General features: G+C 40.5%; 1 protein-coding gene across 21 annotated transcripts in view; it reads left to right on the top strand.

The window, feature by feature from the left end:
- Positions 1–16,506, top strand: part of LOC116727229 (calcium/calmodulin-dependent protein kinase type II subunit gamma) — a 59,858-nt gene extending 43,352 nt beyond the window's left edge. For 4 of the 21 annotated variants that reach the window (XM_032574518.1, XM_032574520.1, XM_032574514.1 and 1 more), the window contains 8 exons: positions 2,597–2,641; positions 2,753–2,807; positions 2,979–3,059; positions 5,793–5,933; positions 10,503–10,578; positions 12,034–12,128; positions 12,312–12,548; positions 13,998–16,506. In XM_032574518.1, coding sequence (XP_032430409.1) covers positions 2,597–2,641; positions 2,753–2,807; positions 2,979–3,059; positions 5,793–5,933; positions 10,503–10,578; positions 12,034–12,128; positions 12,312–12,544 — 726 coding nt within the window. In that variant the 3' untranslated portion in view covers positions 12,545–12,548; positions 13,998–16,506. Of the gene's footprint in view, positions 1–2,596; positions 2,642–2,752; positions 2,808–2,873; positions 2,880–2,978; positions 3,060–5,792; positions 5,934–10,502; positions 10,579–12,033; positions 12,129–12,311; positions 12,549–13,997 lie in introns of all 21 variants that reach the window. The other 17 variants (XM_032574533.1, XM_032574535.1, XM_032574532.1 and 14 more) reach the window with 9 other exon arrangements.

The following is a 16,506-nucleotide window of genomic DNA, read 5'->3' as shown; positions in this document are numbered from 1 at the left end:
TAAAATTGCTTTTAATTTATTTGCATAATGAATGAGTTTCACTTTTGGAATCAAATTAATGAAATAAACCAGCTTATCAATCATATTTTACTTTCCCGGTTGCATCTGTGTATAAAGCATGGGCTTGTTGGTTGGACTATATACCGCTCACATCATGCAGCTAGCAGTTGAAGCATCAGACAGGTTTTTTTATTCTCTTGTTTTTCCAGACCCTGTGTATAAACTTTAACATCCCAAACCTAGCTAGATAAGCTTTTGGCCTTTTTTCCATTTCAACCATCTTTTCCAACATCTTTCTTTTTGCTCTGAACTTCTTTAGCGAATGTTTCCTCACTTTAACCTGCTTTCTTTCCTTCATTAACATTCTTACTGACATGCTGGTTCTACTGCCTTCATCATGCTCTTGTAGCATGCAGTGAATGGTGTGTTGCAGTGCCGTGGTTTGGATTAGGTAGTTTGCTTCAAAGGTGCTTCACAACTGGTGCAGCAGGACCCCAAGTTGGATTATACGTATGCAATTTACACTTCTACATTTCAAATGTATTCAGGTTTGCAGCCTAAAATTGTTAGATTTGTTTCTGTAGCTAAAGGAGATGCAGTCTTTGACTTGAGTCAAGCCAAAGTGGTGCAAGTGGTTATGATTTTTAATTTATTATTTGAAGGAGATTTAATGAATCAGAATTCTACCAAGGAATTTATGGAAACCCAACAGTGCTGGAAGCGCTTATGAGAAAAACTAAAAAGCTGCCAGCATTCAGAGAGATTGTTACAGTTGTTCACTTACATTTATGTCAGCAGTAATCCATGTTTCGTTGTGTAAAACATAGTGAATGGAAGCAGCAAAAAGTCCGTTGTTTTTTCTAAAAACACATTCTGGTTTTTATTTGAGGATTGATCTGCGCTACAATAATGTCACAAAATGTTGTTTTGAAGACAGTCTAGACTTTTTGTCTCTACATAATTCTCTAACATCATGTTGTTTGACCCTAAAACATTTATTCAGGCTAATGTTACATATGTTGTGGTTGAAACAAATGTCAAATTACTGTCAGAAATCAGCTGAAGTCAAACACCCCTGCCTTCATGTGGCTCAGGCACATGGAAAACATGTTTTAACAGGAGGGTGGTGTTAATCAGTGTTTCCCAGTCGTGGTCCTCAAGGCACACTGCCCTGCATGTTTTAGGTATTTCCTTGCTTCAGTCCAGCTGATTTCAATTGATGACTGATTAACAGGCGTTTGTTGAACTGCAATCAGTTGAATCAGGCACATTAAAGCAGGGAAACCTCTAAAGCATGCAGGGCAGTGTGCCTTGAGGACCAGGGTTGGGAAACACTGGTGTTAATAATTTAAGTGATGCCTAGTTGTATTGAAAAGGGGCTAATGGAGATAAAATGGAGTAAAATTACATTTTCTAACCTGAGAAGCTTCTCATGTCCTCATAAACCACTGGGGTTTCCTGAACGGTATGGTTGCCATCTCTGTTGAAGCTAACTCATCATCTTGGTATGAACTTTGCCGTTGTCCCTCAGTTCTGGGTTGGTCCTTCCCCATAACCAAAGATTTTTTTTTTATAATGTAGAGATTAAAAACTCTTTTCTACAAGAGCCAGATTTCAGTTTACGCTTACAATGCAAGACTCCTGTTTCTGTGTAAAGGATCTTTTTGATCCGAGATGGACTTAAGGTTTTATCACAATATTTTGTGGTACCGTTACGATCATGATAAAAGTGAGTTTATCGCTCCTTGTGTTGCTGTGACTGTATGGAAGAGCAATCATAGCCCCTCAAACACAAACACTGCTCTTGATAAACAATGCCCGTTAATGTTACACCTCTTTAGGACACTGCTTGCATAAAAAAGTGTGATTTGTGTGACTAAACTGTACTCAGCAACTGCATTTAATCATATATCTCAGTTTATTTGATAGTGATATTGAACAATCAGTGGAGAAAATAGTAAAAAATAATTCTGACAAGAAGTCAGCAACAACCACAACGTTTTGGGATTTTAAACATTATTAATGGGAATTAAATAAAAATTCTTATGAAGAAAAATTAGCACCATAAATGATAAACGATATGATAAATACCCACCTCCAGTAACAAGTCTTTCCATACCTCTTTTTTTTTTCAACGATAATGGCAGATGTCCTGTTGCTGATCGAGTGCTTCAAATTTAAATTGTATATCTCACCAGCTTTTTGTTCTTGTTGGAAATTATTTCCAAATCTTTCTGTTTATTTTTGTGGAACCTGTGGCTGGTTGGACACTCGAACCAAAAGTCATCGCTGCCTCGACCCGCAGAGGTGAGGCTGTGACGACCTCAGTTAGCGAGTCAGGGGTGTAACGGAGATGCTTTTGTGAAAGTGGCTCACAAGTCTACAGCATAAGGATAAAATGTACATACATATATATTTGGCAGTGGATTCAGATATCTTTAATTTTACCAACCTAAACCGTCTTTGACTCTAAAATGCCCTGTGGACTGTGGAGGTGTTGCGGAGGTAAAATAGTTGGGGCCGGTTCAAACCCAGTTGAGACGCACCGTTTCAGAGCAAAAATATGTCAGACTGACTGTTTTGTTCTGCTCTACAGGAATCTCAGAGCACAGTGGTGCACAACCCTCCTGATGGAGTCAAGGTAATACTTTTGTTGTGTTGGGTGGGAACACGGCGCCGCCCTGGTTGACTCGCTCTCGGATCTTTCCTGCGTTGGTTTCAGTGTCTGTCTGTTCCTCTTCTTGGTCCTCAGGGATCAACAGAGAGCAACGCCACAAACGATGAGGAGGAAATGAAAGGTAGGAAAGGTACTCAAGTGTTTTATTCCCTTTTCCCTGTTTTCATTCACTGTCTCTTTCTTTCTCCCTTTTTAGTGAAGTGTGTGTATTTGACTGTAGTGATCGGCAAGTGTGTTGCGGTCCTAAGTGTGCCTGTCGTATGTGTGTGTTTGTAATTATTGTGTGTTTGGCTACATCTAGCGGACAGTTCGGCGCTGAGTCAGAGCAGCGCTGCTGAGGAGATGCCCCCTCTTCTGCCCTCACCTCAAAGCTCACCTGCCAGTAAGTTTATCTATGGCAAAGAGAAGCTATGGTTGCCCCGTGTCCCCCCTGCAAGGACCTGACACCTATTCCTCCCACTCCCACCTCGGTTTCTTGTAGCACTGGCAATGACGTCTTCCATGTTTGAGCTCTGCTCACACTCAGATCTACCAAGCCTTACTTTTTTATAGGGTTCCCACTGGTTTTTAGACGTTTCTCTTTCTGGACTCCATCAGATTCTGATGTCAAAGAATTTAATCTTTTAGTTTATTGCAACTTGGATTTTTCCCCCCCCACTGCTATTACCTTTTCTTTCTGTAAAACAGGAAAACCTCAGCTTCCTTTTCCTTGCATACATGCAGTGAAGTTGTCTTAAATAATGTATTAATATTAAAGGACTCCTGTTTTGCCAAATCTACATTTTACACATTTTTGTCCTCCAGTTTGGATCTCAACTGTTTCTAAAATCAGCCCAAGTGCTTAAAAAAAACACCCAACCTGTTTTTTGGTGTCTGTAAAATGAGCAATTTCAAAAACTTCTCGATTGTAAAGTCACAGTCGATGGGCACAGCGCTGTTACCAAGCAACCCCAGCCAAAGCCAGCCCATCACCTAGCAACCCAAGCGAAATCCCAGCATGTTTGGTCAGCTGGTTTTTCCACTGTATGAGCTGTACAATGGCTGCTGGGGAAAAAAAGTTTTGTTGTTGACTTACCATCCAGAAACCAGTTGATGCATTCTTGTTGGTTGTGTGGGAGGCTCTACTTCTGCTTTTCAAACATACATAGTTGTACAATTGCAGCCAATTTTACATGCGTGTGAAAACGTTGAGTTGGGGGCGTGGCCAGCAGAAACTTATTTGGATTTAAAATAACCAGAGGCCATAAAGCAGCTCATTCTGAAAGGGGCTGAAAATAGGCAGAACTGGCCAGATTAAAATCTCATCTAAGAATGATTTTGTGCAAAAAAAAATTTAATGAACATGTTTTGTATACCCCACAGACCTGTCGTACCATGTTCAAGGTCACCTTTAGCAAAAAAGCATTTTTTGTGTATATGTGTGTTTTTCTCTCCTAGAAACTTTTCTTCCTAAAAATTATTCTTGAGTAGCTGGTCTATGAAAAAGTAGCATGTCATCTTTCTAGATTTTAGTATGTTTAAATTTGGCTGAGCTGAATAAATTTTTTTATTTGAAAAAGTTGAACTACACCATGTAAGAAAACTGATTTTCAGAAGGAAGAAAATAAAATAAAATACATGTTACGTATATTTTAATTTATACAAAATCCTTAGTGCGATATATATTGATGATTATGGCTTACAGCTCTTGAAAACCCAGTTTATTTAATCAGAAAATTGAAATAAGACGAATAAAAATGGATTCATAATGTTTAAATATCAGTCTAATGAAAAGCAGGTTCACTTACTGGACAGTGAATGCATTCTGTACTTGGTCAGGGCTCCTTTTGCATGAATTACTGCATCACTACAGCGTGGCCCTGCTACTTTTTGCTCTGATGTCCAAATTTCTTGGCACACGACTGTTCCGACTTGGTGGACTAAGACCAGTAGATGCCTGAAGCTCTTAAATGGTCTTTGCTCACAATTCCTTCAAGGCTCCAGTTATCCCTGTTGCCTACGTACCTTTTTCACTATCCCCTTTTTTCCTTACACTCAACTTTCCAATAAACTGCTTGAATGCATCCGTCTGAACAGGCAGCTTCTTTTGCATCAACCTTTTTGTGGCCTGCCCTCTTTGTGGAGGGTGTCAGTGGTTGTCCGCTGGTCAGCTCTAATCCAAGTTGAAATAAACTGGTTCATTTCGAAGAGTTCCCCATTTAAAACGCTTTAGTTTTTGTCATTAAAGCATTTCTGTTATTGAAAACTATCAAAGAGCAGGGCTACCTTCACTATTTAAAAGCAAAGGTAATGCACCAACTTTAAGAAAAGTCCAAAAAATTTTGTATATCTCTAGTTTTTGGCCACTGTGGGAACCTTGAAGTGTGTGTGTTTGTGTGTGTGTGTGTTTCCTGGTGACCACTGCATATGTCCTCCTGTCATCCGGTGGAGGTCCAGCTTACCTTGTAGCTGAGCGTCCCAAACCGGCCTCCCGGCCCACTGCCCATCTGACTCTCCTGGAACCCTGCACAGCAGAGCATCATGTTTCTCTTTGTGCTCACATAGTCTCCCCTCTGTTCTCATTTACATGTTTTGCTCCGTTAATATTCTAAGATCCCTCCTCTTAATGTTCCCTCCTCTCTGCTCTGAATCTTTCCTTACATTTTTCTGTAGTGCTCTTCTTCCTGCTGATGAACGAACACCCAAATGTTTTCCTTGCTATTACTCAGTTGTATTTTCCATTTCTGCCTTCTTACTACAACATGCCGACTCCCTTTAGGCATAGCTGAAGCTAATAACAAGCAATGGCTTCGATCTCTTGTGCATTTGATGCTACCGCTCATCAGAGAAAGCTCCGTTAGTCTGTACGAACATTATGAGTAGTCACAAACATCACAATTATTGCTGTATGGACCCTGCTTCCTGCCATCATCTCTTTCTCATGTTACCCATCTGAATGTCTCTCATCAACTTAAGTTGGAGCTTTACTTCCTACCAGTTTTATTGTAAACCAGCCTTACATCCACCTTTCCCCCTCAGTTTTTTATTTTTCTGCATGAAGTGTGTGCGCACGTTGCTTTTCATTTTCCCTGCTGTCCATCGACATGTATGTTTCACCATCCATTGTGTGTTTCAGTTCCACCGCATGATGTAAAGCGCATGGCATGGAACAGCACGGGCAACAGCTCCTGCCCGGACTCAGACCAATCACAGTCCTCCATCCCCTCCGCTCCACTAGGGGGCAGCACTGTCGCTACTAAAAGCAACATTAAGCTGAGTAAGAGCACCTCTCTCTAACCGCCTAACCCAGCTACACCTGCCTTCTGTTCTCAGTAGCTGCTTCCTCTCTGAAGTGCGGTAGTGAAGTGTTGACACCCCCGATGTCATGTTCTTTTGCTTTGTTTTTCTTTGTTGTATTTTGACTTGGAATTATTGGATTTCTGTTTCTTTAATCAGGCCCCCCCCCCAAACTGTAAAAACAAAGAATATATACAGCGTCACCAGAAATTATTCATATCCTTGCATTTGTTCTAAGACTGCAAATAATGATTATTTTAGTAATCTGCCTTTTTTTAGTCTATGTCAGGGGTGCTCAATACGTCGATCGCGGAAGGTTTTAAGTCGATCTCAGCAGTAGGTGACAAACTGAACGCCGCCAAGAGCCTGAAACCAGTGCGTGCTCTTCTGACACGCTTATCAAAATATTAAAAGATCCAAAACATTTGAAACTTTATTAAAGAATTTTAAAAATCAACAAATGTGTTCAAATTATTGATCTCAGTAATTATTGTTTCAACAAGGTGTTGCGCAATTCAGTGCGTTTCAGTTCAATTAACAAAAAAAACACAGACTGACTAGCAGAGCAACAGTTTAAATTAGCTAATCTACCACCGCTGTGTTCATGAGTGCGCTTATTAATAATTGCGAAATAAATATGCACCAAGGGCATTACCTTGGTGCATTACCTTCTGAATTATGTGTTTTTAACGTAATCTCTGCTCGGGTTGCGGGACGCAGGCAGTTGCCATGGCAACGGGTGTGCTTAAATGACAAAGAGAGACGGAGAGTAAAAAGGTACGAGTGGTTTTGAGTCGATCACCTGTTCACGTTTTATCTTTGTTTACATTTGCTGTGGCGTATTACAGCCGCTGTAAACGTTCAGTAAACGAGAAACTTGGACTAATTACCTCGTTAGTCTGTGAGTATGTCATTCACAATAAACACCAAAAGGGACAAATATATTTCATCAAGTAATAAACAAATGGCTTCTACCGAGATAATTATGTGAAATTAAATTGTCTTATTTAGTAATATTAGTTTGGTGCTCTCTGGCAACTTGCCTTGAGCTCAGAGTCTGAAATGCTTTTGCTCCATCAAACATGCAGACACAGACATATTTTTGTCTCTTATTTAGTGGGAATATTGATGATGAAACTTTCTCCAAAATGACAGGGTTTTTTAAACCTTTGCAGCTCCACTGTTGAAAATGAGAAGCTGACATTCACAAATGACATTGAAATAAAATCCAGTCCAACATTGGAGGAACTGTTGGAGGAAAAATATCCCAACTTCACAAGATGTGGCTTTAACCTAACAAGCTCTGTGGTTCCTCCTATCAGTCTGAAATTTCTCAGATTGAGGTCATCAAACCAAAGTTCAGAACTACCATAACCAAATAATTCCTGCTGACCTCAGGTTTGCAACCAGTTTCTGAAACCAGTAACCTCCTCCCAGTCTCAGAATCTCACTGAGGAAGAAACTGCATTAGGTTTTCTATCACTTTAATATTTCTGCTATAACTGATGGATATTTGCATATAAAATAAGTCAATAGAGTTTCATTTACCATTTTTATATCTTCATGTTATGAGGTAGATATCAGCCGGCTGGTAACAGAAAAAGTAGATCTTGGTCTTACAAAGTTTGGGCACCCCTGGTCTATGTATTCTAGTTAACAATTAATCCATCACTAACTTAATCATTTCAGCACTAATTTGTTTTCCAGCTATTTTTTAAAGGGTAGGATAGATCAGGGAGACGGACAGATAGATTAGGGTTTCGTCTGCAGTAATGCTCCGCTTCGGTCTCTTGTGGCAAACTAAAAAGCAAAACTCTCCATTTATGGTCCAACTCCCACCTGTGGTCTTGGGACATGTATCATAGCTTTCTCCTTGGGGTGGCTGGACTCAACCTTAGAGATGGGGTGAGGAAATCTGTTATTAGGTGAAAGCTTAAAGTAGAGCCTCTGCTTCTCCATATCGAAAGAGTCTGTTAAGATGGCTCAGGCATCTGATCAGGATGCCTCCCGCTGGGATTTTCTGGGCACATCCAACTAAGATGAGACACAAGGGAAGATCCAGAACTTGCTGGAGGGGATGCATATCTCTTCTGGCCTGGGAATGCCTTCAGACCCCCTAGAATGAGCTTGAGGATGTTGAGGGGTTCCCTTCTGGACCTGTTGCCCCAGCAACCCGATTTGGGTTAAGAGAAAGACAATGGATGGATTTAAAACTCCACAAAATATGCAATAATGTAATTGTGAAAACATGTTTTAGACTTTTTTTTTCTAAATCTCCAAAGAAATGTAAACATTCAAAACAATAAACAAGTGTTCACTCCCTTTGATAGTGTAAGCTCAGGTGCTTCCTGTTTCTCCGGACTACTCTTCAGTTGCTACTGCAACTTGTCTGAAGTCCACTTGCGGTAATTTCAGTTGATTGAAAAGACCTTGGAATGAAAACCAAGGTTTTCAGTCCAAGGTATATGGTCTCTATATAGGAAGGCAGTCAAGAATACATTTTTGTAACTGTGTAAGCTATTTACAATTAGGCTAATAAAATAATTTACAACTTGCCACCAACGCAGATAACCTCTCTTCGCCCAGCACAACTCCCACATGCAGCGGCTGCAGTTGTCAGAGGTTTTATTTTTAGCACATCGTCTCTTTACCTCACACTGAATCCCATTCAATCCGCTGTATTTTTAATTTGTGAAGGCTTAGTTTATCACTTACCTTGATGAACTCATCAAGGCAGGTGCATCCAGGCCTATAATTGTGACCACACTAGAAAGAAATTATTGTATTTCATTTGTCCTATTCTAGTGCCCTTATTGCTCACCATGTATGTTTGTCTTATTTAGAGGGACTCCACATATCTCATTGAGAGATGATCTTGCCGTCAACCATGAACCAATTGCTTTAATAATGCTAGTAACTAATGTGCAACGTTTGGGCCATTTTATAGATTCACCTGGATTTAATCCTTATGGGTCATGAAGATGCACCTCTATGGTAAAGTGGACACATGAGCATTGTAGAGGACTTTTATTTTGCAGAAACGCACCTTAAATGTTTTCAGATCAGGAGAAAATTGTTTTGTCTGTTGAAACCGTAGTAGAAACCTTTAGTCTGAATGACAAGCTTAGTCTCTGGGGCAGGAGGACATACGTGAAGAGGCACTGCTTGTCATGTGGATAACGCCATGTCAGCTGTGAAGCATGTTGATGGCAGAATCATGCTGAGGGGATGTTTTTCTACTTGCATTCCAACATGGTTTTTAGGGATTTTTGGAGGAAGGATTCCTATCCAGAGTTAAAGTCTGGAGTTTGCTTTCATTATTTTCCAGGTATAAATAATTTGGGGGGCAGGGAAGGATCAAACTTTTGTCAAAGTGTTTGGTTTCCTCCACTTTTTCTTCTTCCATTTTGTAAAGGATACAAATCTAATAATGGTAATCAATACAGTGGAATTCAGTTGACTTTTATTTACATGGGTCGTCTTGATTTTAGCATTGAACCCATCAGTATTTTTGCTTTTTTGAGTCATTAACTCAATGCACACTCATTTCACAAACAGGAATCTGTTATTCTGTTTTTGAACTCTTGTGCTGAAATACCTGACATGTCTTTGTTCCACTGCATTTTTTCCATGTGGGAAATAAACCACTTGCTTCTGCCAAAGTCCTTTGGTATTAATGCATTTCTCTTCTAACAGCTGTTTCCATTAGCTCTCACTAGCAAACACGCACGATATGAAAAAGGTTTGCTAAGCAAATGGCAGTAGTTACTTTGGGGCAAATTTAGTTGCGTAAAAAACTGTTCTTGGTTGTTTTGAAACTGGCTTCGCCGCGAGAATTCACGGAATTTACGAGCATAAATCCTGCTCGTAAAATTGTTTTTATGGATAAATACAACCGTACATGTGTATTCTTTCAGCACATCAGCCCCGGCTCCAGACGAGTTTAACTGGGGGGGCAAAATCAATCTGCGTAGCTGAACATGGATAACACCAGTAGCCTGAGTGCAAACATTTACCTCCGATCTCTCCACTCTACCACATCCAAGATGGCGGCAACGTATGATTCAGCGCTCAATGAGGCGTCTACGTATTTATGTCTATGCTAATGCTAACTAGGCGCTTACCTGCCGTTACTAGCTAGCTAGCTAGCTAACTTGCTTCTTTGCGTCTGTCGGGTCATCATGGGTAAGTTCAAGTTTATCGGTGGTTGACTGGACGCGCTGTTCCGTCGTTCCTTCTGATATTTTTGGATGTCGGATTCAAAAACGCTTCGTTGGAGCTCGGAATCAAAGCGGCCGATCTGACCCTTGGGCTGGGCTGTTCTTGTCAGCTGAGGCGTTTACAAGCAGAAACGTGGCAGCGTGTTCTCCCACCAGAGTGTCACACTGAAGGCGAGAAATTGAGCAACTTGCCATAATGTGGTCAAGCTGCAGTGAAGAAGCTGCTGCTTTTGGTGTGACGGGTGTTGGGATGAAGTTAAACATCACTAATTCTCCATGTGGCTTTTAATCATCCTCCACCTATTTCCTGTTTGTTCTCCTTTCTGCAGCCCGTAAACAGGAAATCATCAAGATAACGGAGCAGCTGATTGAAGCGATCAATAATGGAGATTTTGAAGCCTACACGTGAGTGCTGCAGTTTCTTCAAGCTATGGGAAATACTTTCCCAACTGCAAATACTTTTGTTGACTAAATGTGCAAAGTAACAGCTGTTTGTAATAAACAAGATGGCTTTGAAAGTGATTTCTTGAAAAATTAAACTTTTCTGGAGGATTTTTATCTCAGCTCTTCCTTCTTGACTAACATCTTGAACACTGTAAAACTGTTTTGTTTTTATGTCCTGCTGAAATCATAGTGTTATAATCGGCAAAGACTTCCAGTTAACATTTTGTTTGTTTTCTGCCACTCCCTTTACCACGTCCTATCAAATTTCTATTAACTGTTGTTAAAAAAAAGTGTGATGGTTGTAGTGTCATGATGATTTTGTTTAGTTGTACTAATGTTTGATTTTTCGATTAAAAACCAAACATTAGTAGACTTTGATGTTTACTTGGGAAGAGGTGGGCAATGTGGCTGAAAAACATCACAATATTGGTATCAAAAATTACGAATTAGTTTTATATAAATATATAATACTGCCAAACCGGCGGTGTGATCTTTCTCATTTTATCCAGTTTTTACTCCATGCTGTTATTTATTTTTATGCAGTTATGAGGCACAGTGGCAAAACCTGAAACTGCTGCTGTGCCAGCAACTTAGCAGGTTGTTGCTAAGTAACCAGAGAGAGAGTGAGTGAGTTGCTAGGCAACCAACGAGTGAGTGAGTTGATGCTACAAACCTTAGTTTAGCAGCTGACCGTGAGAGATTGACCAGCTAAGGTCTTTCCTCTGCCTACATTTCCCAGAATGCTGTGTGGTTCTAGATCAGCGTTCAGTGAAATTATTGAATATTCTATCGGACATGTTATCTGTTGATAACTGATCACGTGTCTATCATGATGTATATTGTTACTGATTCCCTGTTACTGATTCTGGGACTGATCAAAGCAGTCCCAGAGCATCACTGAGCCGCTGCTGTGCTTCACTGTAGACAAGAAGTCTCTCTCCTCCAGACATGCTGCTGCTAAATCTCCCTGAATAATTTTGGCTTTGATTTGTTGCTACAAGAAAACAGAATACCAAACCCTCTTTTGTCTTATTTATATAGTTTTGAGCAAATCAGTGCCATTTGATTAAAATTGTGTGCTTTTCGGTAATTGTTGCTGCACATCTTGCAGTTTAAGTATGAAGTACCTGTTGAGTTTTTGACCTCCTGCATAATGAGGTGTGTTTTTACAAAGATTTTTATTCACAAGAGAGAGTGAATCGTTTTACTGCAGAGAGACTTGGTGTTGAATTTATCTAAAATCTTTAATATTTCATTACATCAACTGATCCTGTGTAATCAGTTTATTCCAAACAGCCAAACTATTTAGATTTTTGCACTTAAAGCTAATTTTCAGTGGGTGTCGCGTAATTTTAATTGTAGCTGTTGTCTTTGTTTTCTGTCTTTGTTATTCGACCTTTGAACTTTTTTCTTTAGAAGGATTTGTGATCCTGGACTCACCTCTTTTGAACCCGAAGCTTTGGGAAACCTGGTGGAAGGCATGGACTTCCACAAGTTTTACTTTGAAAACTGTGAGTGTCTTCCAGACTTGCAGAATGTATACATTATTATTTTCCTGTAGATTACATTTTGCTTCTAAAAATATTTAGTTTATTCCCAGCAAGTGATGTGAAGTTCAGGTTTTGATCAGCCAAAGTCGTGAATCATGTCCTGTAAATCCATCGTCACATTTTTGTTGTGTTTTATCTGTCCAGTGCTGAGTAAGAACAACAAGCCCGTGCACACCACCCTGCTGAACCCCCACGTCCACCTCATCGGCGAGGACGCCGCCTGCATCGCCTACATCCGGCTCACGCAGTTCGTGGACTCCACGGGCCGCCCTCGTTCCAGCCAATCAGAGGAGACCCGGGTGTGGCACCGCCGTGACGGAAAGTGGCTCAACGTTCACTTCCACTGCTCAGGAGCACCGGCTGCACCACTACAGTGATCAGGTACAAACTGTGCAGTTTCAATGAAGTTTGGCTTAAAATTTATACATTATTGAAATTGGGATTTTTTTATTTATTTTTTTGTTAAATTAGTGTTTTGTTCTTGGATCAGTGAGGTGTGCAGACTTTGTGAGAGAGAGACATTTCAAAACATAAAATTTAGTTTTATTTTAGTTTACCTTGTTCCTGCTGTAGGAAGCTTAATACTATGACTAGATGTAATAAATAGGGTGCAACGATTTATCAGCCAGCCGATCTATTGGTGCCGATTTCTTTAATTTTGGAAGATCTGTGATCGGCCGATTTTTACATGTGAAGCTGATTTTATCCACCGATGTTATCAACTTCGGAAAAGGTCTATAAATCAACCACTGTGCTTTTTTTTTTTCTCCCACGATAAAGGTTTGACTGACAAACCGGCCGACCAGGTCATGTTTGCACATTTGCAGTTAACAATAGTTACCCCATTGTTGCCAATTCAGCAGCAATATATTGAGCAACATTTCAGACAAAAAAATGGTATCGGCCAAAATCGGAATCGGTAAGTTAGGCTTTTTAGAAGATCGGTAATCGGCGATCGGCCAGAAAACTGCAATCGGTCAGCCCCTAGTAATAAATTATCTAAATAGTGAATTGAAACACTTTTTTTTTTAGTTCATTTGTTTTGTTTTTATCTTCAAATTGATTTTGGAAAAGTTTGAAAATTACATTAAAGTGCTTGAATTTTGCTGTGTGAAAAACGTACAAACCATATTAGACTTCTACAAGATTTGTGAACATCCCTGCAGTTACCATAATTTTCTCATTTGCTTCACTCAGTATAGTGGTGCCCAAAGTCGGTCCTGGAGGGCCGACATCCTGCGGGTTTTAGTTCTCTACCTGGTTTAACGCACCTGGATCAAATGAAGACTCATTAAAGGCCTAAGAAGAACATTGACATGCTGAAGAGGTTGTTACTACCACTAGGGAGAGAACCAACACCTGCAGGACGCCGGCCCTCCAGGACCGACTCTGGGCACCCTGGTTAGATCATTATTATTGTTATTAATGTTTATAAAGCATTTTTTGGTAACACTTTATTTAAAGTGATATGACACAGTCATAAATATGACATGACACCTGTCATGAACATGGAGTTTTTAAGAATGTTTATGAAGTGTCATTCTGTAAATTATGATTGTAATTCTGCAAATTTTTAAAGTTACTTTTGAAAGTAAAATGGTATTAAAAGTCCATTAAAAGTGCTAACTTTGCATTATTTGGTAAATAATGACTATTAAAGCAACTTTGCATTAGAAGTGTCATTATTTACCGAATGACACTTCCATGACGGTCATAAACATTCATTAAAACTCCTTCATGCTCATCATGCCAGTGTTATCCACAACCCTTCAAATAAAGTTTTATTTTTGTTTTCATCTGACCGCTAAACGCTCTGCCTCTCTCCCTCAGCGGTCCTGAGGCTCCGGTCCTCTGGAGCTCGTTTATTGGGGGGCAGTTTATTTCAGCGAGCGTGTTTTCAGAGGCACGTCCTCTGCGTGGATTGGATAGTGCCAGGAAGCCCGGCCGGGCCAGAACGCATCCCTCTCCACGTCACCAACCAACCCCGACCCTCCTTTGACCTGCTGGGGGCCGGCTGAACACGAGAACCCCGCCTCCCCAAGCCCGACCCCCTCCATGAGATGATGATGCATGCATCTGGCGCCTGACTGGAGGGTGCATCTTTGCCCTCTTGTCCCTCCCCTGGCAGCCATCTTTTTTCTGCCTGCGCGAGATGACATGTCCCTGGGGAGGAGAGGATATACAGTTGAACTTGTGACAGTTTATGAGTATGAGTTATGAATATACTGTGTAAATTTATGGCTAGATGTACCAGAAACCACCAAAACCCAACCAAGCATTTATCTTTATCTGGGGAAAACAAAAGGGAGGAGCGGAGGGGGAGTGCTTAGATTTTGTACACATTTAGGGATTACCAGGTTGGAAGTGTTGTCCTCGCTACCTGGGTGTTGACATGAAGGGAAATCTTTCCTCAACTGAATTAAAGAGGGAAAGAAAAGAGAAAAAATAAAACAATCAAGTTCAGTCTGGGAACTTGACGACGAGAGAAACTTGATATCAAAAACACGAAGCACCAAAGTGTAGAACTTTAGTGGAGGCTTTTTACGTGTTTGTGTTTTCGTTCGTGTTCTTGTTTTTTCCGACGGATCGGAAGTCGTCGTTGTTTGTGGGATCGGGAAACGTTAGCGGAGGGGGGCGTCTGAACTGAAGTCGACGTGTTTCGTTGTGTTTTTTAGCGTCCTGATCCATTTGTGTTCTCGTGAACAACAGGAGCCATTATCCGTGTGTTTTTCCTTTTTTTTTTTTCCTTCGCTCTGACTGACTATAATCAAGGCTCCTTTAAAAAAAAAAAAAAGCAGCTGAGAACTTTTTGCTCTTTTTTTTTTCCAGTAAAGATTTTATCGTGCGCATTGGAAACTAGCTGCGTTTCGTCGTGTCTACATGCAGTTGAGGGAGGAAGAGGAGCAGGAGGCCCGTACCATGATAAGCCGCCACCTGCGTTTTGCATGTTTGCTCGCTGCCTCTCCCTCATTAACCTCTTTTAACCCGTTACTCTGCTTTCTGCAAGGGCCTGGTTTGTTTATAATCACTGTGTAAATACAGTGTATGTATAGATATATGTAGAAAAGTGTAATATATGTACATGTATCTAAGAGACACTCATCCTGTGCATTTAGGGGAAAGGACCCCCTTCCCTCTATAACCCCGCTCTAGTTTAGGTGAAGCTTGTTCCTCTATTCGTAGCTCTCAACCCTGAAATATTTGAGGTATTGATTGCTCTAAAGTAAACAAATTAAAGCTCTCCTGTAGGCGCTCCCATGGCCGTACGACTGTTTATGAAGAAAGGGAATAAAAACAAATGCCAAGATGGAAGTAATCCCCCTCTCTCTTTCTCAGCAACACTCCAAGAACTATTTTTAAAGATACTAGTGTCCTTAACTCCTGGTCCCACAATGCTGTGAGCCGTCTTTTCATATCATATGCACCCATGCACTCCGGGCGGTGTGTTTTTAGGCTTTGTAACATATCTGCACCGCTGCTGTGACCGGCGCCGCCCTCGTCGTGCTGCTTTAGGTGTCCTCCCTCCTGATATCTCCATTTGACAGATTGACTGACCCCTGACCTCTCCCCTCTGCTCTTGAAACGATTCTTTGTTCCTTTCTCTGTTGTTTCCGTGTTACTGGTTTTAAGTTTTTATTATTATTATATTATTATTATTATTATTATTACTAATGTTGCTGTTGTCGATTGGTTGTTTTGCCAATCTGCCAAGCTGGAGTTCTGCACTCTCCCTCACAAACATGTAGAGAAAAAAAACAAAAGGGAAGAGGAAGTGAAGACAACAAAAACGTCTTGAGGGATATTGATCGGGACTTAATTATTTATCAGTGTAATCAACCCTTGGTGGTTTTATATGGCGCCTGCTGGGAGACGTGCGGGTTGCGACGCCTAGTTATTTGCATGTTTCAGTTACACATTTCTGTCACAAAATATGGATGGAGCTAGTGTCAATATATGATATTTGCATCTTTTGAAATTCCATCCACCCAGAATGTTGAACAAGTGATATGAAAATATAAAACAAGATTTTAAAAAAAAGGATAAAAAATAAAAGATTCCGGCGCCGTAGCTTGGTATGAGGCCCTCGATGTTTTCCCTGCGTTGTAATGATATATTATTGGGCTGCGCTTCTCCCCTCTCCCCCCGTTCAGATGAACGCTGGATTTATATTTTTCTTGCTTTGTTTTATTTTGCATGATCACAATGTACAATGAAATACAACCATAAATTGCCGACTATCAAAGTGTTTGTCTGAGTGTTAGTTGGTCTACATCATAGCTTTGTTATTCTTCAAACTTGGATCTTGGAAGTATTTAATAAAAATACTATTTCAGCACTG

Source organism: Xiphophorus hellerii, chromosome 10, assembly GCF_003331165.1.
Source record: "Xiphophorus hellerii strain 12219 chromosome 10, Xiphophorus_hellerii-4.1, whole genome shotgun sequence".
NCBI lineage: Eukaryota > Metazoa > Chordata > Actinopteri > Cyprinodontiformes > Poeciliidae > Xiphophorus > Xiphophorus hellerii.
Note: the sequence above shows the minus strand (reverse complement) of the source record. Positions and strands in the feature narration are given on the sequence as shown.